Source organism: Notamacropus eugenii, chromosome 2, assembly GCF_028372415.1.
Source record: "Notamacropus eugenii isolate mMacEug1 chromosome 2, mMacEug1.pri_v2, whole genome shotgun sequence".
Classification (NCBI taxonomy): domain Eukaryota; kingdom Metazoa; phylum Chordata; class Mammalia; order Diprotodontia; family Macropodidae; genus Notamacropus; species Notamacropus eugenii.
In genome coordinates, this window is record NC_092873.1 from 349,037,782 (window position 1) to 349,064,809 (window position 27,028).

Sequence of the window (27,028 nt, forward strand, 5' to 3'; positions counted from 1 at the left end):
AGCACTCATTTGGTTATTTAGTGCTAGTGTGTTTCAAATAAGAAAAACAGGAAAACAAATATAGCTGTAATATATAGTGTGTGTGTATACATGGAGAGCTATAGATAGCTAGATATATATATATACACACCATCTAAAGATACAGATCTGCTTATCTATCTATAGTAGTTTCCAAGACATTTCTACACCATTTCTGGTGTAGTCCTGCTGTTTAAATGAGCCATTCCATTCTGTGTGCCATAGTATCTGTAGAGATATAAGGATAATGTTTGCATTTTTATTTTCACGGACTTTCAGATTGTTAAAGTCACAAATAGAAAATCTTGTTTTACCTCAGGAGACTTTTCCAAATGTTATAAAACTGAAATATGTATAATATTGGGTGTTTGGGGTTTCTCGAATAGTTCAAGAAGCATAGCTTCCCCACTTGAGGCCACTTCAAACTGGCCTTTCTTTCTTTCCAGTTTCTTGGCAGACTTGATGGACAACTCAGAGCTTATCAGAAATGTGACCCTTTGTGGACATCTTCACCATGGCAAAGTAAGGAAGGCCTGTAACAGCTATGGAACTGTATTTCTTTTTATTTTCATTACTAGTTCATCCCTGAAAATTGAATGGATTAGGGGTGGGTAAGCAAGTTTCCTGATTCCAGAGGGTCTGTCCTTGCTATGAGATCATACTGTGAGTGACCAGCTTTCTTGTCTCACATCAGGGCCTGTTTTAAGTCACTTGCCTTCAACTTGAGAGAAGAAGAGAGATTGAGCTTTTAACTGACTTGCTGCCTTCCTCTGATTTTTATGAGTTTTCATTTCCTAAGGGATACCTGTCTGAGAAACAGTTCATCTTTATTTCTTTTGGAAATTAACCTCTGGCCTCAGTGTTAATACTGTTCTCTCCCTTATCCCTGCCTTTTCTCCTCCTGCCACTTCTCCCCTTTCCCTAATTATGTTGGGGTTTAAAAAAAAATAATTTGGTGCTATACCTTTCCCAGTATAGCTAACAGATTTCATTTTCTCTTCCCTTGAAGACTTGTTTCGTAGATTGTTTAATAGAGCAGACTCACCCGGAAATCAGAAAGCGCTATGATCAAGATGTAAGTAGAGCTACCATTGTGGGTGATTCAGGTTAAATCCTGGTGTTGTCTGCATCATCTCCTTTTACTTTATAAATAGATGGAAACTACCAGACGCTGCTTTGTCGTTGTTGGTTCTGCTGATGGCCTCTGAGAGGGTGGTGTGAACTCTAATTTGAGTATAGATAATCTTCACCTGCCAAGTCTTCGCAGTCTGTTCTCACCCTGGGGTATATCTTCTGCCCTAATATATCTAGAGTTAATGCACTTTATCCCTTCTTATTAGTAACCAGTCTACAAATACACAGTTGGGGCTTGTTTTCACCATAAATCTAAATACCCCTGAATGAGGGCAGAGTAGCTAGAAGTCTCACTGCAGTAAGTGCTGGCAGGAAAGTATTTTTGAAATATTAAATATCAGGAGTCCTTAGTTCCAAGGGAGGCATCAGGTAGCAGGGAAGAAGGAAAAGTGAGTGACAAGGAACCTATTAGCAATTAAATTCAGGAAATAGCAGTTGACTGTTCTGACATGTAGGGTTTCTGAGAAGGCTGCTCTGCTCCCTTCACCCCCACATCCCCTCACGGCCCTTCGTGAGTTTGAGTGATTTTATCCACCTGACTGCACCTGGTTTTACCTTTTATTCTCTAGTGTACTCCTCTCCAATTGCATATGCTTTATTCATACCTTTAGTGACTATTTCCAATTGGACAGACACTGTCCTAAATGCCAGATTTTTAACTGGAGGCCCTGCAGTTTCAGTTCCTTTCTTTGCTTAATAATGCCAAAAAGATTAGGGTGTTGTTTGTCCAGGACAAGGAATGTGAATCTGGATAATGATAACAATGAGAACCCCCCTTTTTTTTTTTTCAGCTCTGCTACACAGATATCCTATTCACTGAACAAGAGGTAAGTGTGCCTAGGAAGACCAACTCCTATTGCCTTGTATCACTTTGCCAGATCTAGCAGCTATCAGATCAGTAAGGGTGAGGATAGATAATGACCCCACAGAGTGACTTATAGCACCTCTTCATTTCCTCCGGGGATCTTTGACTCCTTGTGGCACCAATTCATAGCTCAGGGTAGGGTATTTTAAGGCAAACAGTCTCAGCTTGAATTTGATATGACCTATAGAGCCAGTAGCAAGAGACAGTATCTTAATCTGTGCCTGTAGTTGCCGAAATTCAGCACAGATCTAAAATTAGCAGTATATTAAATAAAGCAAGTCACTTAACCCTGATTGCCTCCCCCCTGCCAGAAAAAAAACCCAAACAAAAAAGTATATAAGATAAAGATGTACTCTGCAGAAAAGATATAATCATATGTGTGTAGCATACAGAAATACATTCATAATAATAGCTTATGTTTTTGTAGCAAGATATTATAATAACAGAATGCTTTATTGTATGTTTTCATTTGCTCCTAGTAGTTAGCCTGGTAAGGTAAATAGTATAAGGGCATATCCTCATTTTACAGATGAGGAGATAGGTTCAGAGAGGTCTAAAGAATTTTCCCCAAAGTCTCACAACAAGGATTTGAGGCCATGCTTTGTATCTCTAAATCTAGCCTCATTCCCCTTAGATGAGTGTACTACTGGCTCTCATTTGAGCTGTGTCAGTGGGGCATATATTTGTCTGTCTCTGTCATCCATGTTTTCGTTTCTCTTTCTTTTCCCCTTCCTTAATAAATGAACAGTTCATAGAACTAACGTGTTTGTATGCACATACAGTTTGCAAGACACTTGGATCACAAGCATTGGCTTTATTTTACAAAGCAGCGTATTGTGGAGTGAGTTGGCTGGAAGTCTCAGATTCTGCCTCATGCACTTACTAGCCTTGTGTGACCCAGGGCACTTCTCCAGCTGACTCCCAATCTCTAGGATTCAGTTTCTTCATCAGTAAAATGAGGAGATTGGACTCTGACCTCTCCCATCCAAGTCAACCCTTAATCTGTGTCTCTGAGGTAGAAAGTGTGGGTTTATTGTCCTAATGTGACTTGATCAAAGTCATGCAAGAATTAGACGTCAAATTCATCAACTTCTTGCTCCAAATTTAGAGCCCTTTCTATTGTACCACATGTAATATATAGATTTAGAGCTGAAAAGGACCTTAGAGGTCATCAAGTCTCATTTGTAGCTGAGGAAACCAATGCCTGGAGCAGTGAAGGGAAAGTGATTTGTCCTAAGTCACAAAGCCAGTGGATGTCAGAGGCAGGATTTGAACCTAGGATCTCTCTGAAGTATACAAATTCTCTTTGTTTCTCTGTTCCTATCTCTCCAACAGTGTCTTTTCTCCATCTCTCTTTCTCCCTTTCTCAGTCTCTTTCTGTCTCATCACACAGGTGCTCAAGTACGCATATGTACATGTTTCTGTAGAGAGAGATATACATAATATGCTATGCATCTTCAATTTCTGCTCTCCTTTTCCACCCTTCCCAAACCCAGTAGTTAACAAGCTGAACTTTACACTGTCTTCTTTGCACTCTTCACTCTATTCTTATACCCTTGGCCTTTCATCACTCATTCCTTGCCCAAATCCATCTCTTGGTTACACCTACCATCTGCTTCCTTCCTTCCTAGAGCAATGAGGCTGAATAGGGATGGAAGAAGTCACACAACTGTACTCCCTGGTTCCACTACAAGTTTGTTATCCAGTCTCAACTGGACCCTCCAAAACCCCTTTGCTCTTCCTTCATTGACAGGTCTGCATTCCTTACAGTAACTGTTCAAAATCTTTTTTTCTCAAGCCTCTACGCCACACTCTTTTCCCTTCTCAGAGGTCCTTGCCTCATACTTTTACTGAGAAAAGAGGCTGTTTTCTTTGAGCTCCCCATCCTCCTCTCCTTTAATCCAGTCTCTGATGATGAGATGACCAGCCTTCTCTGCTTGTGCCCCTGATCTCATTCCCTTCTGTCTTCTCCAGAAGATTGCTGTCATTATTGTCACATCTCTATCTAATCTTCAGTCTCTCTAGTTACAGATTCCTTCCTTGCTGCCCACAAACATGCCCAGATCTCCTCTGTCCTTAGAAAATTTTCACTTAACTCTGCTAACATCTTCCCTTCCCCTTCCCTGCCTAAGCTATCCTCCCTTTCACAACCAGACTCCTAGAAAAGGCTGTCTATACTTTCTGTCTCCAGTCCTTCTCTCCCTTACTCCTCAACCCCACTTATAGTCTGACTTTGACCCTCATCACTTAACTAAAGCTGCTGTCTCCAGTTCCCAGTGACCTCTTAATTGCCAGATCCTGTGACTTTTTCTTTTGATGCTGGTGACCACCTCTCCACCTGGATACTCTTCCCTTTCTGGGTTTGTATGACTTTGCTCTTTCTTGCTTCTCTTACCTCCCTGGATGCTTTTGTTCTCCTTTACTACATTCTCATCCTTGTCCCGCCACTAACTGAATGAATATAGTTGGCTTAGGCCCTCTTCTCTCCCTACACCTTCTCACTGATGTCTTTAATTCTCATGGGTGTAGTTATCATCTCTGTGCTGATGACTCCCACATCTATATATTGAGCCCTAAACTGACTTTATAAACTCTACTTTAGCCTGCTTAGTAAGCATTCTACCTCCTGTCCCTCATTAAACCCCAAATAGAACTCATCATTTTATCCCTCAAATTCACCTTTCTGACTTCCCAGCTCATGTTGAGGCCGCCACCATCCTTCCGTTCAGAATTTCAACATCAACCTCAGTTCTTTACTCTCCTCCCTGCTCCCCTCCACATCTGTCACATCTGCACCTCTCTCTACAGTCTTAGTCATCCTGGTTCAGACTGTCAGCTCCTTTCTCTTAGACTGCTGGAGTAGCCTTCTAGACTCCAGTCTCTCCTCTTAATTCGTCATCCACTCAGCTGCCAGATGGCATTTATAAAGCACACATCTGACCATGTCATTCCCCTGCTCAAGAAGCTCCAGTGGCTCCCTCTTGCCACTAGGATAAATTACAAACTCTTTTGTTTGACATTTAAAGCGCCACAGGCTGTTTCCAGTCTGCTTTTCCAGACTTATTGCGAAGTTTTGCTCCCCCAAATGTGATCTGTCTTTCCTCCTCATCTCTGCTTTTTTAAGCCCTAGCACCACTTCCTGCAGGAAGCTTCTCCTGATTCCCTCCCAGCTGCTAGTGCCCCACCCCTGAAATTACTTTGTATTTATTCTATTTACTTATATGTGTACAAGTGGTTTCCCTCTTATAGAAAGTAGGTTCCATAAGGGCAGGAACAATTTTAGTTTTGCCTTTGTGGATGCCTCCACCCCTGCTGCAAGCCCCTAGCACAGTATCTGGTGTATAGTTTGTGATCATTAAATGTTTATTGATTGTTTTTTATCATTGTAGAGAAATCCTGGTATAGGAATTCTCTCCACCAATGTAGATTATAAAGGGTATGATTTCCTAGAGAAGTTGTAGAGATTTGCCTGAAGCACATAAGGGTTAATGGGGGTCTCACAATTGCTGAGTATCAGAGGCAGATTTGAACCTAGACCAGCCATCTATCCACAGTGCTCTACTACCCCCTCTCTGACTCTAAACATGCATGTGTGAAGGTACACATATTTATGTATGTCTCTGTATAAACATATGCACTGTCCAATTCGATTTATTAGTTTCCTATTGTTTGTTCTTTTTTTATGTTCCCTGTTATTTTAAAATGAAATGAACAAGATTTTAAAATCTAAAATAAAAACTACCCATAAATAAAATTACTTTTTACTTAAGTCTCTCTATTGATTTTTTTTTAACTTTAGTCCAGTCACACTAGATTAAAAAATTTTCTACCCTTATCAGAGAGATTTAGGGGAGATTAGACCCAGATTTCTCTAATAAACTTTGTACGATCTTCCTATTACCTTCCACCTTTCTTTATTATTCCAGATTTGTGATAGGGAATCTCTCTCCTCACCTCACTGAAAAGAAAGGGAAAAATAATTTACCAAGATCATAGCAGGAAAAAAAAAAGATCGTAGCCGAATGGGCTTAATTAAAAATCACATACTATGTGTGTGAGGGAGGAGGTTCTTGGAGATCAGTTCATCTTGAGTTGGCAAGATCTCTAGAACAGAATTCCCTCTTAAGTTTATATCTCATCTTCTAACTTTATCCTTTCAGAGGGGTGTTGGCATCAAAAGTACTCCAGTGACAGTGGTCCTGCCAGATACCAAGGGAAAGTCTTACCTCTTCAATATCATGGACACACCAGGTGAGTAGGCTGGTGTCTGCTGGCGTGACAAATAGGTCATTCCTTAACCTTTTAACATCGCAGCCACTTCTTGCTTTCCTTCATGTTTTCAATTTTCAGAATAGACCGGTTCATGCTTGGGTGTCAGTCAGTCAATAAACGTTTATTAAACATCTCCTACATGCTAGGTACTGTGCTAAGTTCTGGGGATACACAAAGAGGAAAAAGAGTCCCTCCCCTCAAGGACTTACAGTCTAATGAGGGAAACAGCATGCAAACAAATATGTGCCAAGCAAGCTATGTACAGGATAAGTAGGAAATAATTAATAGAGAGAAGGCACTAGAATTAAAGAAGGTTTGGGGAAGGCTTCTTATACAAGGTGGGATTTTAATTGTGACTTAAAGGAAACCAGTGAGGGCTATAGTCAGAGAAAAGCAGGGAGGACATTTCACACATGAGGGACAGCCAGAGAGAATGCCTGGATCCTAGAGATGGAGTGTCTTGTTCATGAAACAACCGGGAGACCAGTGTCACTGGATCAAAGAGTACATGTCAGGAAATAAGGTCGATGGAGCCTGGATAGGTAAGAGGGTGCTACATTATGCAGGGCCATATAGAATGCCAAATAGAACATTTTGTATTTGCTTCTGGAGGCAATAGGGAGCCCCTGAAGTTTCCTGAGTAGGGAGGTGACAAGTTCAGACTTGCATTTTAGGAGAATTGTAGTAACTTTGGAGAGAGAACTTTCAGTGGATATCCATCATGCTTTAAATCCCTCCTGCCTAGGAATGAATAATAAATAATATGTTATTTAATAACAAACATGTTATAAAGCTATAATACATATTACATAATCAATATATATGTGTAATATTGTGTTACTATTTTATATTCTATATTGTTACATATATTATATGTAATAGTAAATAAAGTATCTTTTAAATAGCTAATTAGTGCTGGCTGACCAGTTCCAGACATCCCATGTGCCCTTGTTTTTGGTTCCAGTGCCATATGATTGAAGGAAACCATGACTTCCCTAATAGGTTTTCCCTCTTGATCTAGGGCAGGGGTGGGGAACCTGTGACCTTGAGGCCACATGTTGTCCTACAGGTCCCCAAGTATGACCCTTAGACTGAATCCAAACTTCACAGAACAAATCCCTTAATCAAAAAATTTGTTCTATAAAACTTGAACTCAGTCAGAAGGCTGCACTCGAGGACCTGGAAGGCCACTTGTGGCCTTGAGGCTGCAGGTTCCCCACCCCTGATTTAGGGTATCCCTAGATTAGAATTATATAACCCAGCCTTCCCCTACTTTTACCAATTTTCCTCTCCTCTCCCAAAGCACCCATGCTCTCGTGCTGCTTATGACCCCCTCCTGCCCCTGCCTTTCTCCTGAGTTCTGAACTGTCCCTTGACACCTCCTGGGTCAAGAAAATGTGCTTGTTATTGAAAAATAAGCTGTCAGAACTGAGAAAGGACCTGAGAAATAATCTAGTCCAACTCTCAAATGAGGCAGACAAGGCCCAGGGGCCAGTGACTTTCCCACGGTCAGACATTAAGTTAGTGGGAGAGCAAGGCATAGGGTGCCAGGCTTGGTACTTAAAGCTGCACCTCTGTCCTCTGTCCCCTTTTCACAGGGTTTTGTTATCTGCTTTCTAGAGCAGCTACTTGCTAGTTAAATAAATTTATTTGTATTAATGTGTTAATGGGTACGAATGTGTATCCCTTCTCATCTAACAAGGCCTTCTGTAGAAGAGGATTAATTCAATGTGTCTTATCAATGGGAATTTCAAGAATTGTGGGAGACTTTGGCTTGGGGGAAGGTAAGGAGGAGTTACAGATCTCTAGGTTGTCTGTAGCTGCAGTAACGGTTCTGAAGGAAGAGAACCAGGTACTTTCATTTGAGTCATTTCCGGCAGGTAAGACTACCATTGCTTAATCCAGTGTCCACAAACTGCCCTTCCTGCATTTTTGCTTTTTTTAGGACATGTGAATTTTTCTGACGAGGTAACAGCTGGCTTGCGCATCTCTGATGGGGTAGTACTTTTCATCGATGCAGCTGAGGGGGTAAGCATTTGCTTTTGTGAGAACTTGGACAATATCATCTTAACCCCCTTCCCTTATATTTGCTCTAAATAATTCTCAGAGCAAAAGAATGAGAAGAATTCAGAAGTTTTGTTGATTAACTTAAGTTGTGATTAAATTCTAGTTTTGCTCTAATTTAAGGACAGCAAATCAAATTCAGCATCAGTTCTTAAAAGGGGGTATAATCACTCCCTTTCCTTGGTGGAGCTGAGAATCAGCGAAATTCAACCTGATTTAGGAAATGAATAAATAATATTGTTGTCTGAAGGGAGGAGACAAGTATAAAATATTTAAAATATTTGTATTCTAAAAGTATTTAAAATATTTGTTTTATATTACTGATTTTATTGAATTAGTGGTAGGAGTTAGAAAGCTCTGCTGAGAAAGAATATGAACAAATTCAAGATTTCCACAGACCCTTTGCCAAGTAGTTAGAAAGCCACACCAATAGTTTCCTCACTTGTGTGCCATTGGTGAGATGGCCAGTAGGGGGAGCTATTAGTTCTTAACCAGATAATCCTGCTTCTTTAAGTGGTAATAATAAAAACTAGCATTTCTACAGTGTTTTAAGGTTTGCATAGTTCTTTACAAATAGTGCTACCTTTTGGCTAATAACAGGTCTTGCCTTACCAGTTCTAAGGATAAATAAGGGAACTTGTCTGCTGTCCCAGGCTTCTTTCCTGCTTTGCCCATGTTAAAAGATAGGGCTCTTTGCAGCCATGCTATGAGGCTCTATGGCTTTTCCATTTCCTGAGTCTGGTGTTTCTTAGGTGATGCTGAATACTGAGCGGCTGATCAAGCATGCAGTGCAGGAAAGGCTGGCCGTCACTGTGTGCATCAACAAGATTGACCGACTGATTCTAGAGCTGAAACTTCCCCCAACAGACGCCTATTACAAGTTGCGCCACATTGTGGATGAGGTCAATGGATTAATCAGGTATGAGGGAGACTATTGGAGTATCCTTCCCTTCTTTGGTGTCATTGGGTTTTTTAGAGATTGTAACCTTCAGGTTGTGGTTTGGGAGGACTAGATGGAAGTGAATTGGTGTGATCTCAAGGCATAGAGTTCCTTAGGGTCAAAAACCTGGAGCTGGAAAGGACCCTACATGAGAAAGAGACCCAAAATGATGAAGTGACTGCCAAAGGCCACACAGGTAGTAGGAAGCATCGAGATAATTTGGCCTAGGTAAAAGAAGGCCAGAGACTGAAGGGACTTAATAACAGAGTTAGTGTGTTTGACACAGACAGAGATGTTGTTGCTAACCCACATTTGACAAGGTGTGTGTTCTGAGATTTTTTTTCTAGGGAGATCAAGGCTTGGGGATACAGGCTGTGACCATGAAAGGAGTGAACAATAAACTTGGTCTTGTTGTCATTGTTAATCAACCAGATGACCCAACTAGGCTCAGACCTTCAGTATAAGGAGTATTGAATAAGTGGCAGCAAGTCGCTGTTCCTAAAGTGGGCCTCATTTCAAACTGGACAGGTTCAGAAAGAATTTCCCAACAATGCATTGGAAAGCTTGTGATGTATTGCATAGTATGTTCCACACTTGGAGTTAGGAAAGACTGGGTTTGGAGTATGCCTTTGTCATTTACTAGATGTGTGGTCTTGGGCAAGTCGTTTAACATTCCTGAGCTGCTTTCTAATCTGTAAAATGGGGATAATAATAGCACCTAATTCACAGCATTGTTGTGAAACTTAAATGAAATCATGGGGGTAAGGGACTTTTGCCAACCTGAAAGGGCTGTAGAAATGGCTGCTGCTACTACTAACAACATTGCCATTATTCCTACCATCTACCATGCTCAGTGTGCAACTTTGTGTAAATGTAGAGGAATGAACTGAATGGTCTTTTGAAGTCTCTGCCAACCCTAGGATTCCATAAAACAGCCATCTAGATCTATCTGTAAAGATGCTTTTTGCCTTCAAGAGTTATTGCACTGTAGAGAATTGAGAACAGCATCTGAACAGCACACAGAACCACTAGTAGGAGTCTTTTGGCTTCTTCATCCCCAAGATGATTTCTTGCAACTCTTTTGTAGTTTCTGTTGCCTTATAACATGGTTTGTCTGTCCCTCTTTACTTATCCTGCCTCATAGCTATAAAGTCTTTTCTAATCCGACAAGCATTTATTAAGTTAAGTACTTACTTTTTGCTAAGCACTGGGATTGCAAAGACAAAACATGAGCAGTCCCTGCCCCCATGGAGTCAGTGTTCTCCTTGAAGGATGGTGGAGATTGAGGGAGTACAACATATTAACCTGTTATTTGAGGAGGGAATTGAGCACTCACAACTGAGGACACCAGGAGGGGAATCCAGAAAGAAATGACACATGTTGAGCTGTGGATATGAGGAGGAAGCAGCTCATGATTCGAATACAGGAGACAGAAAGCCTGGGAAGAGGTTCAGAAGATGGCTAATTGCCGAGCTCAAGAAGCCTATGGGCTACTTTAGCTGTGCTGAAGAATGTAGGCAGGGAGAAGGAGGCAAAGGCAGACTGGGCCAGACTGTGTGAAGGACTTTAAGCTCTAAGCTAAGTTTGTATTTTATCCTGGAGGCCAAAGAGTACTGCTCAGTTCTGGGGCCAAGGAGTGACGTGGTCAGACTTGTGCTTTAAGAAAGTGATTCTGCCAGTTGTGTGAGAGAGGCATGGGAGGGGCAGAACTAAAAGGCAGCATGTCTTAGGTTTGCCATAGTCTGGGTCTTAAATGCTCCCTCAGGAGGCTTTTTCTACAGGAATTCATTCAACATATTGATTAAGTGACTGCTGTGTATGGCACCCTGTTGGGGAGATAAGAAGTTTAGATAGCCATTGTCCATGGGATTTTGTATACCCATATCCAACTTTCAAAATACATGAGAAGTACCTATGCAGGGTTCAAAACGCTTGTGCAATCCAGGATACTAAAGGGGGAAAGGTCATTACTCATAAGGGAATGTACAGGATTGGGGTGGGAGGAGGTTAGCTGCAACACTGTGCCTAGAGAGGAATAGTATCACCATGGATAAGCCACTGTGTCCCTTTTAGCCTTCTCTTCCTCATCTTTAAGAAGAGGATAATGGTGCCCAGAGAACCTGCCTCACAGGCATGTTGTATGGATCAAAGAGATTACGCAGTCAACAACATTTGTTAAGCACTTAATATGTGCCAGGCCCCATGCTAATTTCTGGAGATAGAAAGAAAAGTCCCTGCCCTTAAGAAATTTACATTTCAGTAATGGAGATAATCTGTATGTATATAGGAATTTATAAGATATATACCAAATAGAAGGAAGGTAACTTTAGACAGGAAGGCTAACTTATTAGCTGAAGGAACCTAGAAAGGCCTCCTACAGAATATGGCACTTGTGTTGAGTCTCAAAGGAAGCCTTTCTAAGAAAGCATTCCAGGTATGAGGACAGCCAGCACAAAGGGATCAAGACTAGAGATAGAACATTATGTGTGAGGAATGATAAATAGTCTAATGTAGCTGGATCATGGAGCATGTGAAGGGGAGTAATGTGGAAGAAGACTGGAAAGATTAGAAGGGTCTAGCGTTGGAAGAGCTTTAAATGTAAAATGGAGAAGTTAGATTCTAGAAGTAAGTTGAGCCACTAGAATTTGCTGCGTAGGACTTGGTGACATGGTCAGGCCTGTGCTTCAGGAAATCACTTTGGCTTCAAGAATCCACTTTGTGGAGGTGGATTTAGAGTACAGAGAAACCTGAGGCAGGGAGAACCAGTTTAGGAGACCGTTGTCTAGATGTGAGGTGGTAAGGGCCTGAACTAAGATGGTCACTGAAAGAAGAACAGGTTGAAAGCAAAAGATATTGTGGAGATAAAAACCAGATTTGATCATGGATGAGATATTTGGGGTGGAAGAGAGAAAGGCATCAAGGATGGCACTGGGTCACTAGGAGGATGGTGGTGCCCTCAGCAGCAGTAAGGAGGTTCAGAAGAGGGCTAGATCTAATGTGAAGTGTCCACTAAGCAGTTGATGATGATGAACTGGAGCTCAGAAGAGAGACTAAAGCCACATGTGGAGACCTAGGAGTCATCTGCCTAGAGGTGATAATTACAGCAATGGGAGCTGATAGGATCACCACCAAATGTGAGAGTATGTAGGGAGAAAAGAGGTGGGTCCAGTCAGAGCCTAAACTGTTAGGGGCCATAATATGGAAGATGACCTACCAAAGGAAATTAAGAAGTAGCAGTCACATAGGTGGGAGGAGAACCAAGAGAATCAAGAATGTCCTGAAAACCCAGAGAGGAGAGGAGAAAGTGGTCAGTGTGTCAGATATTGCAGAGAGCTCAAGAGAAGGGAGGATTCAGGAGAAACCATTAGATTTGGCCATTTCAAAGCTCTTAATAAATATGGAGAGCAGACTTTCTGTTGAGTAATGAGGTCAGAAGTCAGATTGCAGAAGGCTCAGAAGACTGAGAGGAAAGGAGTTATAGATGCCACCAATTGGTTTTTTTCAAGGTTAGCTGAGAAAAGGAGAAAAATAGGGGAGAATTAGTGGAGATGATAGCATCTGGTGAGGGATTTTTTAAGAAGAGGGAGATTTGAGCATGATTGCAGACAACAGAAAAAGGAGTCAATAGATAAGGAGAGATTAAAAATTAGTAGGGATGATAGAGCAGTGTGCTGGAGATAGGATGGAGGGGATATGGAGAGGGTTTGGCCTTGGGGACAAGGATCACCTCTTCATTAGAGACATCAGTGAAAGAGGATTACATAGTTGGGGATAATGTGAGCAGGATGTATGATGAGGAAAAAGGGAGAAGAGAGGGCTTTCTGCTAATTGCCTGTAACAGCAAGCACCCTAGCATACCCAGGATGACCTGCTAGTACAGGTTCTTGGATCTACTTTTCTTAAAGGAAAACATCTTAAAGGGGTCAACCATCTTACTTTAATCAGACACATATATCGTTCACTTAGTTCAGGGGGGAAAGTCAACACCCTGAACTTCAGAAAAAGTACAAACAGAAATTATAAACAGAGAAAATAGCATAAAGACCAACAGATAGGGCTTCTAAATATCTGACCATAAGCAATACATACATCACAGATCAACAGACAGATCCAACTGTCCGACCATTACATATATACATAGTTACCAGAGAGAGAAGCAGCAACATCTGGGTTTTCAAAGCCAGGGACTCTTTCATGGGCTACCCAGAGTCTCATCTGGCCACATCACATGAACTTTCTTCCAGCCCCAAAGCAAAATGCTAACCTTATATTATGTAGAGAGCCAGAAGACATCACAGCCTGTCTACTTCAGTGCCTAATGACCAAAAGATGTCAGAGCCTCCAAGCAAACAAACCTCCCCATAAGCAAGCTTCCCTTAACGGGCTCCATTTGAGGCCTGTGAAATGGCTGGGGAACATTTTAAATCCCATTAACATTACATCACCTTAAAATTCTTGGCTAAAATGGTGGGGGAAGGGGTTGTTGTGGGGAATTTGAGGAGAGAAGAGAAGGTTTGGAACAGTCACTGTGGTCAGTCAGAATCAGGTAAGAATAGGAGAATTGCTTTGTTGTAGTGACTGCACAGTTGACATAATGGATATAAAGTGCAAAACTTATAAATATCATTCTGAGGTAAGACTGGGAAAGTAGGGTGACAGCAGGTTAGAGGGACTTGAATTCCAGGCTAGTAAAGTTTAAAGTTTACTTAGTATAGAAGAGCTAACTTTTGGTGGATTTTGAGCAGAGATGTACATTCTAGGGAGATTTGTCTGGCATTGTTGTGAAGGATAGGTTGGTGTACAAAGAGAGGACAAGTGTAAAGCCCTGTCAGGATGAAACATCAAGTATAGAATGGTAATGAGATTTTTTATGAGGACCCTTTGACTCAGCAATATTGCTTCTAGGACTGTATCCCAAAGAGATCGTAAAAATGGGAAAGGGTCCCTCATGTACAAAAATATTTATAGCGAGGTGTAGTGGCCAAGAACTGGAAATTGAGATGATGCCCATCAGTTGGGGAATGGCTAAACAAGTTGTGGTATATGCATGTAAAGGAATACTATTGTGCTGTAAGAAATGATGAACAGGAAGACTTCAGAGAGACCTAGGAAGGACTTAGATGAACTGATGCTGAGTGAAAGGAGCAGAACCGGGAGAACTTTGTACACAGCAACAACCACAGTGTGCGAGGCATTTTTCTGGTAGATTTAGCCCTTCACAGCAATGCAAGGACCTAAAACATTCCTAAAGGACTCTTGAGGCAAAATGCCATCCACATCCAGAGAAAGAACCATGGAATTGGATCACAGAATGAAGCAGACTATTTTCTCTTGTGTTATGTGTTGGTTTGGTTTGGTTTTTTTCTTGGTTTTTCACATTCATTTTAATTCTTTTATGCAGCATGACTAAGGTGGAAATCTATTTAGTAAGAATGTATGTGTAGAACCCATAGAAGATTGCATGCTGTCTCGGGGAGGAAGGGGGAGAAAATCTAAGATTTATGGAAGTGATTGTAGAAAACTGAAAACAAATAAATTAATTTTTTAAAAAAGAATCTGTATGAGGGTAGTGGCAAGAGGATGCAAAAAGGATTAATAGTCAGATTGTTAGGACTTAGTGTCTGATGTGGAGTTGGCAGGGGAAAGTCCTTAGATAAAACTGTACTTTGCTCAAGTAGTTCAGTAAGCAGAGGGGCAGTTTCTGCTTGTCCTGATCCATATCTGGCCACTGGACACAGATGGCTCCAGAGGAGAAGGTAAGACTTAGAACTTTACATAGCCCTCCCTCACTTAAATCCATTTCACTTGTAAGTCATGATGTCACCTTCCTGATGTCATGGTCCTCTTCCAGAATGAAGGACAAACAATAACAATCAGTGGGCAGAACAGGGCAAGGGAGAAAGGAAGATTTTGTTTTGACAGAAGAAATCAAATGGTTTTAAGTAATTTTGTGAGACACTATGGTACGGTGGGGGAAACACTGGATTTTGGGGACAGAACCTAGATTAAAATCTCAGTCTTGCTACTTATTTATATAATGTTGGACAGATCTATAAGTTCCACTGAGCCTCAGTTTCCTCATCTTTAAATGAGGGTGACTAGCTCTGTCCCAGCCAACTCCAAGATTTTTTTCCAATTCTAAATCTATGATTCTGCATCAGCACAGAGTGAGGAAAGCCTGACTCATAGTCCTAAACAAACACCATGTTTCAGTTTGTCAGTCTAAAGAAAAATAGACAATCTTAAATTTCAAAGTAAAGACGCTGCATTAAAACAATAAAACAAAATGATACTGTATAGTAGGGAGAATTTTTCAGCAAATGATAAGCTACAAGGAATACATGTTTGCATTAGGGAATATTCCAAGTATATTAGTGTAATTGCCATTTCCCTAAAACTCATTCATATCTTGGCACTGTTGATTTGTGTTCTGTACAGTAAAATCTTTGTCTTTGGCCCCTTGCCCCTTGTCAGTCCTGTGCAGTTAACTTTTTCCAAGATTATGCATAATATTACTAACTCTGGGAAATCACTTTGTTAATGAGAGTTAGGGAAACAGCTCCATCATATCACTCTCTTGGGCCAAGCTATTGGCAGTGTTGAGCCTATTATGTAAGCACATTTAGGCAATTGGATTGTGCGATGATACTGCCCCACATACAGCTTCGTGCCATGTGTCAATACTTTCCTATCATCCAAGTGTCCATACCAGCTTGTCATTCTATTTGTGGCCTTCTCTGTTTCAGCATGTATTCCACCGATGAGAACCTGATCCTCTCTCCGCTTCTGGGCAATGTCTGTTTTTCCAGCTCCCAATACAGCATCTGCTTCACACTAGGCTCCTTTGCCAAGATCTATGCCGACACCTTTGGTAAGCTATCTGTCTTTTTTACTTCAACAGTATCTTATTCTGAATAGACAGAATCATGGCATCCTGCCAGAGTCCTCCATGGGAGATTTTTTCTGACTTTTACCTGTATTTTGAATACTCTTTTCCTTCCCCAGGCCACTTCTTAGGATCAAGTGAATTATGAATATTAAAAGAAATATAAGTGATAGGAAAAAGATGAGGTAATATTCTTTAGGATGAAAGTGAATTATTCTTTAGGATGAAAACTCTCCTGACAGAGTGCATACCCTGAAGCCAGGAATGCCTTAAGCCAACAAATACTTTGGGGCACATTATTTAGATATGGAGCATCTATTATCATTGACCTTTCTAGCAGTTCAGTTCAGTGGGACAGCTAGGTGGTGCAGTGGATACAGCACCAGTGCAGGAGTCAGGAGGACCTGAGTTCAAATCTCACCTCAGACACTTGACACTCACTAGCTGTGTGACTTTGAGCAAATCACTTAACCTGGGTCATCTCCAGTCATCCTGATGAATATCTGGTCACTAGATTCAGATGGCTCTGGAGGAGAAGTGAGGCTGGTGACCTGCACAGCCCTCCCTCACTCAAAGCAAAGTCAAGTGTAAGTCATGTCATTATTTCTCTGATGGCATGGTCTTCTTCAGCAATGAAGGACGAACACACACAGTTCAGTTCAGTATGCCAAGCCTGAGAGGCCTGGGTAAAAAGACTCTGTATTAGATTTGCAGTGGTTATGTATAATTTTCTTTCTAGCTGTGCTTAGTTGAACTATGTTAAGGGCTTCTTGACTTCTCTAGAGTTCCTACCTCAGCTCCCCAAATTGAGAGTCCCTGTAGCTTTCTTATTCAAGCCTCCCTGGTATTTATCCTTAATAGTTCTATATTTATTCTTGTTAAAGAATGAAAAAACATAACCTAAATTTGAACCCACTTTTCCCTAGACTCTGTATAAGACTGCTGGGGAGAGTATGTTACAGACTATTGGTGTGAACAGTTGGAGAGTATGTTATAGACTATTGGTCTGAACAGTTGGTTTTATACCAACAGTTCCTATTGTTACACTTGAGTAAATACCCCTTTCTGAGAGGTGAAAAAAGAAAGATGAATGGGGACATTGGACCTTGTTGCAGAAAGACTTTTCAAGTATAGACTGACTGATGTGGAAAGCTAATGTCAGACTGGGACCTGCTAGTGTAGACAATGAGTACTAGTGAGAACCTGTTGCAGTGGTGGAGCATAGGTAACATATGAAGCAGAATCATGGGAATCCTTTCTGCAGATGTAATGTAGCTGTATGATGGGAACTCCTGGTTGGAAGTCTTCAAGACATGGGAGAGACAAATTCCTATCCTCTGTCTCAGCGTTAGTGCAGGAAAGTTTCATCCTGGAAAGCACAGAAGGGGAATACACCAGCAGCTTTAATTTTTGTCACTGGCAGTGTTCACATTTGTCGCGATAGTTATAGTCTGTTCTAGGCACTGGGATGCAGAGAGAGAGGAGACATGGAAAACACAGTCCCAACCCTTGGGGAATTTGGAGATGTATTAGGGAGAGAGGACATAAGCATGGGCATGAATAAGAATTCAGACAGCAGAAGCAAAGAGCCAAATCCATTTTATCAGCACTAATAACTAATGATCGGCCCAGGTGTTCAGAGGAGGGAGTAAGCCCCCAAATTGGATTTAGATTGAACTTGGAAGAAAGCTAAGGGTTCAGACAGGTAGAGAATAGGGTGGGCATTCCAGGTGTGCAGGACAGGCCTGGAGCTAGGAATGTGCACAGCATGTTCAGGTAATGATTAGATCAGTGTGGCTGGAACAGAGAATTCTGTTAATGAGTAATGGGGTCATCATAGTCCAGGTTCCATGCAGGCCTTCAGCCTCAGGCTCTGTCCTGGAGGCCGTGGGAGTCTTCCAGAGTTGGAAGCAGATGAATGTGGCATTTGTGAATGTTTTATATTGCTCAACAAGCGTTTGTTAAGCTAGCCACTGTACTTGGAGTTAAGGGTACAAATACAGACAGGAAAGCTTAGTCTATTGGAGGACATGAAGTAATTACAGATAAGTAAATACAGGACATATATAAAATCAATACAAGTGAAACTGGCGGGAAGTGGGTAGGATTAACAGCTATGAAAATCAGACATACAGGTGTGAGGGGAAGAGGCTGGAGACTGGATAGCAAACTGGAAGAATCAACAGGACTTGGTGACTAGAACTGAATGCGGGGTGGGAGGAGGGCAAGAACGATAAAGGATATCTATCTTGTGACTATAAAAGTGATGGGATCCCGAACAAAAATAGATGAGGCTGGTTTGGGGGACAAGGGGATAAAAGAACATTAATTATTTTGATTTTAGAATGATTAAGTCTGAAGTGACCAAAAAGATATCTGGGTAAAGTTTTCCATGTAAAGGAAGTTCTAGAGATACCAGTGTAACAGCAGAATCTCTCAGAACCCTGAATCTCAGCTTGTTGTTTGACCCAGTTGGAGACTCAGCTGGATTAGGGCTGAATCCAGTCTCAGAAGGGCTGAGTTGTTCAGTCTGTCTTGATCAGGTTCAGCACTTACAGAGCAACCAAAACCAGAATTTTTTGGGGGGGAGGCAGGGAGGCAGACAGTGGGGGGTGGAACGTCCCAGGCTCCAAACTAGATTTGATGTTTTTTCCTGGATACTCTTAAGGTCCTGTATGCACAGAGTCGGGGCAGGAGGACAGCAGAAGTGAGGTGGGCCAGGCAGGTTGCAGCAGGAGGGTTGCTAAAACTGGCAGCAGCCCAGAGCTTCCCCATGCATCACAGAGAAATGGGGGAGAGGGATGGGGTGTCAGTGCTAGCAGAGAACCCTCTGCAAGAAAGTCAGAAGAAGGGTCAGTCATCTTTTCCTTCACACACCACTAAAGGCTGAGACTAGAGAGTACAGGGGACACTGAGAGTTGCATTTTGGTCTCTGCACGGTCTCATTGACTTAGTTATGCTTATTTTTATTCTTTAACCAATACCATATAAAATGGGTATTTGTATGTGCATAGTAAAACAGAAAAAGAAGACTGTATGTAAAGCCACTGATTTCTGTTATGCACAGCTTGCTTTAATTTTTAAGTATATAATCAACTCAACCTGTAGCTTTCCAAATTGTTGTGCTTTGTCTACTTCTTTGTGACCTTCTCTCTGTTCTCTCCTCAGCATCTTTTAGAAAGAAGCCCCAGCAGTCCTCTTTTCTCTTGCTTTTTTTTTTTCTGCTGCCATTTCCTTATGTCCTTATGTCCTGCCCTCCCCTCAGCCCCTAATGGACGGGGGAAAAAAGAAGAAGAAAGGAAAACAGCCTTTTTTACAAATATGTAGAGTCAAGGAAAACAAATTCGCATGTTGACTATACCCAAAAATGTTTGTTTTATTCTGCCTCTTACTCCTTGTCTTTGTATCAGTTGCTTCTTTCTCTCTCTCTTTTCATATGTCCCTCTGGTCCAGATCTTTTAAACTTGGAAAATAAGGTTCTTGATGCTCTTATTTAGGAGCCAGTGATGATAATTTAAAGGATTCAAACAGCACTCCAAGCAGCAAGTGGATTATCATTTTGGTCTTGTTATATAGGTGACATCAATTACCAAGAATTTGCCAAGAGGCTATGGGGTGACATTTACTTCAATCCTAAAACGTAAGTGGCATAAAGAATTTCCCTTTCCCCAGGGGTTGGTGTGCTTTCCCATTGAGGCTATCTCCCAGTCATTAAGAACATGGAGGAAGAGAGCTCATAAAGGTTTAACCCCAAAGCATTCAATGGCATAACCTGCTCCTCTTCTCCTCCTTAAATGAGATTGACTTCATTGGCTCTAGCCAGGGAAGTGATATCTTTATGTCAGCAAGCATGTATTAAGCACTTGGTGTGTGCCAAGCACTGTGCTAAATACAAGGTAGCAGAAAGAAAGACAGCTCCTATCCTCAAGAGACTTAGATTTCAATGGGGAGGATAGCTCATAAAAGGAAACTGGGAGAGAGAGAGGAGTGGTGCTAGGAGATGTGGGTACCCACCTCAGGGGCATGGTAGAGAAAGCCTGGAGAGTCAGAAACAAAGACATGGCTGGGCTGAGCATCCTCCTAGTTCTGAGAGGAACTAGCCAATCAGGAGGAGGGCATTGTATGAAGTTCAGAGATTGAGCTTCTAGAGTGAAAAGGTCCCAGGGCAACCCCAGAAGCTGAATCCCTTAGGAGTTTTTCTCTGGCAGTTTTTACTTTCTTCTCTTATCTCCTGACTGGCTTCAAACCACCTGGGTTTTGATAGGCACTGTGTCCTCCAGAGGTATCCACAGCTTTCTTTTCTCTCACCCTTTAGGCGGAAGTTTACCAAAAAGGCCCCAACCAGCAGCTCTCAGCGGAGCTTTGTGGAGTTTGTCTTAGAACCACTTTATAAGATCTTAGCTCAGGTGAGTGGAGGTGAATGTGTCAGTTTGTCCTCCCACACCCTCACTTCCCTTGCCTGCTCAGGTCTGCTCTGTTCTTCTGAGGCAGGGAAGCACAGCCATGGGGACTGGCTTCCTTTATCCCTAAGTCCACCCTACTGTGTGTTATCATTTGTTAGGATCGTAATTGGTCTCTCTTTTGACCATCTGTTGAACACTGATATGTGCCAAGTTCCATTGGATGGAGAAGGAAAGATGGGGTGGTTTAAAGGAATAGTCTTTTAGGGGAAGTTAATCCCCCTGGGATGCCTTGAGAACTCAATTCAGCCAATAGTAATTGACCACCAGCTCTTTGTGCTGGGAAGGTGTGTGAAAAATTAGAAAAGCATGTGACAATAGAGATATTTGCTGAATAGATATTTTTTTTAGATTTTTTTTTTCCTTTTCCTGGGGTATGTTAGAATAAATGAATTAGTTCACAAACTTTTTAAAATAAATGTTTATTAATATTGTTTGTTCTCATATCATTTCTATCTCCTAACATATAAATGAGAAGTATGTATCCTTCTTTTCAGAAAATCTTCTCTTATTGTAAAAAAATGAAAAAGAGGGAGAAAAGTTGAGCACAGATTATTGACTTCACCAAGGTCTGCTGTTATATACAATGTTCTGCACCCATAGAATTGATAGGCAGTGTTTTCTCATGCCTCCCCTTTGGGGCCAGGTTTTGTCATTATAATTTTGCATGTGGTTTGCATTCAGTTTCACTTGTTTTGTTATTGGGGTTGTTCTTTGCTTTAGCATTGTTGTCATGGTATAAATTGTTTTCTGGTTCTGCTTACTTCATCTTGCATCAGTTCATTCAGGTATTCCTGTGCTTTCCTGGAGTCATCATTTTTTACAACATAGTAATATTCCATTGTATTCATGTACCACCGTCTGTTTATAATCATTCCCAAATGAATGGGCATCTGATTTGTTTCCAGTTCTCTGTAGTATGGAAAGTATGAATTAGTATGCCTAAAAAAGAATACAGAGTACCTTGAGCTCAGCTGAAGGAGAAGTCACTTCTAGCTAAAGGCATCAAAAAAGGCATCTTAGAAGGTATGGCATTTGAGCTGGATGATGTTTCTGCCAATGTTCAAAATCTCTGGCCTGAGTACAAAAATCCAGCAGTGGCTTTATTTATGCAGCAGCATCAGTAATGACCATGGCTTTCCATTGTCTGAAAAGGGGTGCTCAATAACCCTGAGTAGGCTTGCCCACCTGGAGATAAAAATAAGGAGATAAAAGGTCCAAGGAGGTACTGGGGGGGCAGGAACAGCTTCTTTGTACTCCTAGGACAGGCTTGTCCCCTCCAGATAGCTCCCATACACCTGCGTCTCAGATAACTTACCCAGGGAAGTTCTTTAAAAGCTGTTGCCGACTGTACCACATTCAAACCAGAGATGGATAGGCTATCAGTAGGTAGAGATTGGAGGTGGGGGGAGGGATGTGCTTTGTGGGATTCCAGCTATAGAGAACGCTGTAAATAAGGGTTCAGAGTTTGGTTGGAGCACAAGAGACACGAGAAGACGCACAAAATAAAGCTGAGTTGGGGCCAGGGTGTAAGAGAACTTTGAATGACCAGCTAGGGTTAATGAAAGAAATTGATAGACTCACCCTCCCTATAGACCCTGAGAGCACTGGGAATGGCTTAGGTTCAGCCTTGCGTGTAGAAAGGATGATGTATGTCCAGCATTGTGCTACATGTGGTCACTGCCAAGTGACCTTTTTTGGTTTCGCACAGAGCTCTGATGTTTTAAATCACACTTGTCTGAGGAGGTGTGGATGATTGCCTATCCGAGATGAAATTCTGCTTTTAGACACGAGGTGGCAGCACTGAAAGCCCTTGGTCTCCCTGAGTGAAGACCATCTATTGGGAGAGCTGGTCTGTTCTTTTGCAGTCAGTGACCAGTTCTTCCAAGGGACCTCTCAGCAGAGCAGGCTATAGTTTTCCAACAGTGACTAGTCCTTCCAAGGGGCCTCTCACCTGAGTAGGCCATAGTTTTCTAACTTTGATATTTCTGTACCGGAGGTGGGAACTAAAGTAAAATTCCTCTCTGTCCCCTCACTGTCATCCTTGGTGGCAGCTCCAACCCCAGGGACTCTTGCAGTTGTCCTTTGCACCACCTTTTGGCCTCACTACATACATACAAGAAACCAACAGTTCTCATTTATTTTTCTGGGGTCACATCCTGTAACCATCTTTGACTGACTGTGTTAGTGACCTTATGTCGTGATAGGTTGTGGGAGATGTGGACACCAGCCTCCCGAGGACCCTGGATGAACTGGGTATTCACCTGACCAAAGAGGAGCTAAAGCTGAACATACGCCCTCTCCTTAGGCTGGTCTGCAAAAAGTTCTTTGGGGAGTTCACAGGTAATAAATAGTCTTGAGTGCCAAGAAGTACTAGAGATCAGCTACTCACCCTGGAAATGCTTGGGGACAGTCTTTGAAAGCACCCTCAGGGGCAGCACAGCACAGCCATATGCTTTCCTTATTTCCTTCCTTGATGGATGGCATCAGGACCTAGATCTTGAAATCACCAAGGAGCTGACTTGCATCTCAGGGGAGAGCAAGAATAAATGTGACCCTCTTTAGAGGGCTTCATAGCCTGGTACAACTTGTTTTAGATGGACTGATTCAGAAACTCCCCAGACAAGTATCGTTGGTTAGCAGTTGTGCTAATTGTGCCCTGGAGGTACAAGGTGGTCATTCTGGCCCAGCACTTGGGATATGTAGTAAAGATGGAAAATTTTCCTATTCTTATAGAGAACTGCTAATAGTTAACTAGAGAAACTAGAAAAAACCCATTTTAAACAGAAATAGAATATAGTGCTTTAAAGAGAAGAGTTAGATGAGGGAAGAGAGCATGAGATGTCTGGTTCAGTGTTTAATCTGAATAAATACCTGGATAAGGAATCATGAAAGCTTCCTAGAGCTTTGGGTTGAATTTAAAAATCTGTTGCTAAGTGAGTATCAGTAACCCATCACCAGGATGACCTTGCCCCTTGCACAGTCCAATGAATGGCCCTGTTAGCTAGCCACTCCATACCCTTTCTGAATGGATGGGTTTTCCTTGAGGGAGAGTAGATCATCATGGCATTCTCTTCCTCTCTCATCACAGGCTTTGTAGATATGTGTGTGCAGCATATACCTTCTCCAAAGGTGGGCGCCAAGCCTAAGATTGAGCATACTTACACTGGTGGTGTAGACTCAGACCTTGGTGAGGCCATGAGCGACTGTGATCCTGACGTAAGGAGACCTGCTAAGTGGCCAACACCCTTGCTCCCCCATCCCTTCCTCTGCCCTTTCCCCTACTACTGCATTCTTAATGCTGACCTTTCTGTCTTTTTCTACCATTCCCCATCCTGAGCAGATTCATAACGTGAAGGTATATACATTTGAGCCCTCAGGATTCATATTTTTGGCAGAAAGAACCCCATTCTTTTCTGTACCATGTTTTTTTTCCTCCAGAAAAAATGGAGAAATTATCTGTACTCAGCTCTCACTTAGTCTTTCTGTTGACTGTGGACAGTCAACAAAAACAAAGAGTAGTGTTGAGCTTTGCTTTCTCCCAAAAGAAAGCAGAGTTCTTCTTGAGCAATGCCCAGAAAATTCATATCCCAGCCCCAGGAAGCTGGCATTGTATTCTCCTGCAGAACATAAACAGGGCTGTTTTCTGTCTCTCTACCAGGGGCCTCTGATGTGCCACACCACCAAGATGTACAGTACTGATGATGGGGTACAGTTCCATGCCTTTGGGCGGGTGCTGAGTGGCACCATTCATGCTGGGCAGCCAGTGAAGGTGCTTGGGGAAAACTATACTTTGGAAGATGAAGAGGATTCCCAGATCTGTACTGTGGGCCGCCTATGGATATCTGTTGCCAGGTACCACCAGGTGGCGCCAGCATCCATACTAGTGCTGTCCGGGGTATAAGAAGGAGTAGTCTATCTGTCAAAGGAAAATGGTGGTACTCTATTTCTCTACAATGTGCTTAAGAAAACCCCTTCACATGTAGTCTCTGGTTCCCATGGTGTAAAAATTCTCTTCATGGGTTCTTTTAAGTTTTAGTTGAACCTCTCTATAGGAGGATTTCCATTCTTTTCTGTAGCCCAGTCTAAAGGTATCAAACCCACAACACTCCCAAATGGGACCTGAAGCAGATTAAAATGAAATTGGGAAATATTTAATAAATATTTTATAAAATAAGTAAAAATATGATAACACATAAATAATGTTAACCTGGTTTTCTGTCATACGACCCTCAGGGATGGGTGTCAAGTATGCTTACTGGTCTTATTTCTATTTGAATTTGACACTCCTGGCCTAGTCTATACCCTCAAAAAATTCGCTCTTTACTCTAAGCTCAACTCATTGTCTGTCATGTGGCAGAGATGTGATTGCCTATACCCTTCCCCCAGGTAACAGAGCTGCCTGTCATTTCCTGATTTTGGTGACTGCCCTGGGGAAATGAAAAGGCTCAAGGGCCACAAGAGTCCTGTCCCTTGATAGGAGTACCCTCTGTCTACCTCATTTCCTTATTCCTAGTAGCCTGCTGGAGTAGAGTGTAGCTTTCATATAATTAGTATGCATAGTTCCTTTTTCTGCGTTGCACCTCAAGAAACTACTGCTTGATGTGCCCTGCTTGTGTCATTGTTATGTTGGGTTCCAGGTACCACATAGAAGTGAACCGAGTTCCTGCAGGCAATTGGGTTTTGATTGAGGGTGTGGATCAGCCCATTGTGAAGACTGCCACCATCACTGAGCCCCGAGGCAATGAGGAGGTAGGGCTTTGTGAAATAGCCACCAAAATTGTTATCAATTTACGTGGTTCTTGAGGTCAACAGTCAGTGTTAGTGGTGGACACCTGAGCTACAAAGACTTAACAGAACACCTGGGTTCTAACACTGACTTAACCAAGGTCAGACCTCACTGATTTTCTCCTTGTACAGGAAGGGTTTTGATGGTAAGGATATGTTCAGGGAACCCTCTCTTTGTCTGTGGATCCTCCTGATTCTCCAGGGTCTGTGAGGTGAAGCAGATTTTTAGGCTGCTCAGAAGCATCTGAGCATTGGCAAAAACACCCAATGCTGGCTCCTCAGGAGCTCTTATTCCTGAGCCAATCCTCTATTCTATGTCAGCTGCTACTAGGCCAGGTGGCCTCACTTCTCAGCATTTTGATTCTCAGGCTCAGATCTTCCGGCCTTTAAAGTTCAATACCACTTCGGTCATCAAGATTGCTGTGGAACCAGTCAACCCCTCAGAGCTCCCCAAGATGCTGGATGGTCTTCGAAAGGTCAACAAGAGCTACCCATCCCTCACCACCAAGGTGCGTCCCAGGCCCCCAAAGGCTCATACCCCATAGCCACCATATGGGTGCCATAAGAGACAGGAGTAAATTTAGCTTCAAGCTGACATCTCTGCCAGTCACTCTGCTAGCCTGTCTCTGGTGCTAGTTTCTGCCTATACCCCTGTCATTGCAGAATGTCTGCCAGCTTCTTTTTCTTTGTTTCTACCCAAAGTACCTGATGCTGTCCTTTAATGTGGAGATGGCCATTCTCCCTTTAGTGACAGAGTTGGAGGCTGGCTTGGGGCTGTGACTATATCAGTGAGTACCCCACCATACATGGGGGGGGCCTGCTATCACAGGTTCTTAGATCTACATTTATAAAAGGAAAGTCAACTTTTGAGGGGTTAACAATCTTCTTTAATCAAGCATATATCTCATTCCTTTAATCAAGCACATATATCATTCACCTGGTTCAGGGGAAAAAGTCAGCACCCTGAACTTCAGAGAAAATATGGAGAAATCAAAGATCAACAGACATGGCTTCCAACTGTCTGACCATAGTCAATACATATATCATAATTTGACAGGTCCAACTGTCTTACCATAGTTACCAGAGAGGAAAGCACCAACATCTGGGTTTTCAAAGGGTGAGGGGGGGGGGGGTGCCTTAGCTGCTTCCCAGAGTCTCATCTGGTCAAACACTTCCAGTCAATAAACCCCAAAGTAAAACCTCACCTTTTTTTAGAGCCAGAGGGAATTCCAACCCTTGAGAATCAGTGCCTCATTAACAAAAGGTGTGGACTGTGCTACATCTTCCCTAATCACACTCCCCTTAATGGGCAGGCCCATTAATGGGTGGGGAAGATCTTTAATCGCTTTAAAATAATTAACTATACAAATATATATACCCCTGTACTTTACTCTTAGTAAAGACTCTTGGTTGACAAAGGCAAGGATTCAATCCCAGGTGCTTGATTATACTAAAACAGCAAAAGATCCTATTTTGCTTGCCATCACAATGACCATGGGACAACGTTTTGTTTGTTTTTGTTTCCAAAAGCTATGTGGTCTGGTGGATGTCAGCTTTGTAACTGACCAAGGTGTGGTTTGAATTGATCACCTATACTTCTT

At 42.1% G+C, this 27,028-nt stretch overlaps 1 protein-coding gene across 1 annotated transcript in view; it reads left to right on the forward strand.

The window, feature by feature from the left end:
• The window catches only part of EFTUD2 (elongation factor Tu GTP binding domain containing 2), a 49,569-nt gene that overhangs the window by 16,907 nt on the left and 5,634 nt on the right, over nucleotides 1–27,028 (forward strand). The window contains exons 5-18 of the mRNA XM_072645995.1: nucleotides 465–540; nucleotides 1,028–1,093; nucleotides 1,944–1,979; nucleotides 6,178–6,268; nucleotides 8,235–8,317; nucleotides 9,106–9,272; nucleotides 16,040–16,164; nucleotides 19,756–19,819; nucleotides 20,495–20,585; nucleotides 22,847–22,982; nucleotides 23,731–23,858; nucleotides 24,301–24,494; nucleotides 25,280–25,391; nucleotides 25,796–25,936. Of these exons, the coding sequence (XP_072502096.1) occupies nucleotides 465–540; nucleotides 1,028–1,093; nucleotides 1,944–1,979; nucleotides 6,178–6,268; nucleotides 8,235–8,317; nucleotides 9,106–9,272; nucleotides 16,040–16,164; nucleotides 19,756–19,819; nucleotides 20,495–20,585; nucleotides 22,847–22,982; nucleotides 23,731–23,858; nucleotides 24,301–24,494; nucleotides 25,280–25,391; nucleotides 25,796–25,936 (1,510 nt within the window). The remainder of the gene's footprint in view (nucleotides 1–464; nucleotides 541–1,027; nucleotides 1,094–1,943; nucleotides 1,980–6,177; nucleotides 6,269–8,234; nucleotides 8,318–9,105; nucleotides 9,273–16,039; nucleotides 16,165–19,755; nucleotides 19,820–20,494; nucleotides 20,586–22,846; nucleotides 22,983–23,730; nucleotides 23,859–24,300; nucleotides 24,495–25,279; nucleotides 25,392–25,795; nucleotides 25,937–27,028) is intronic.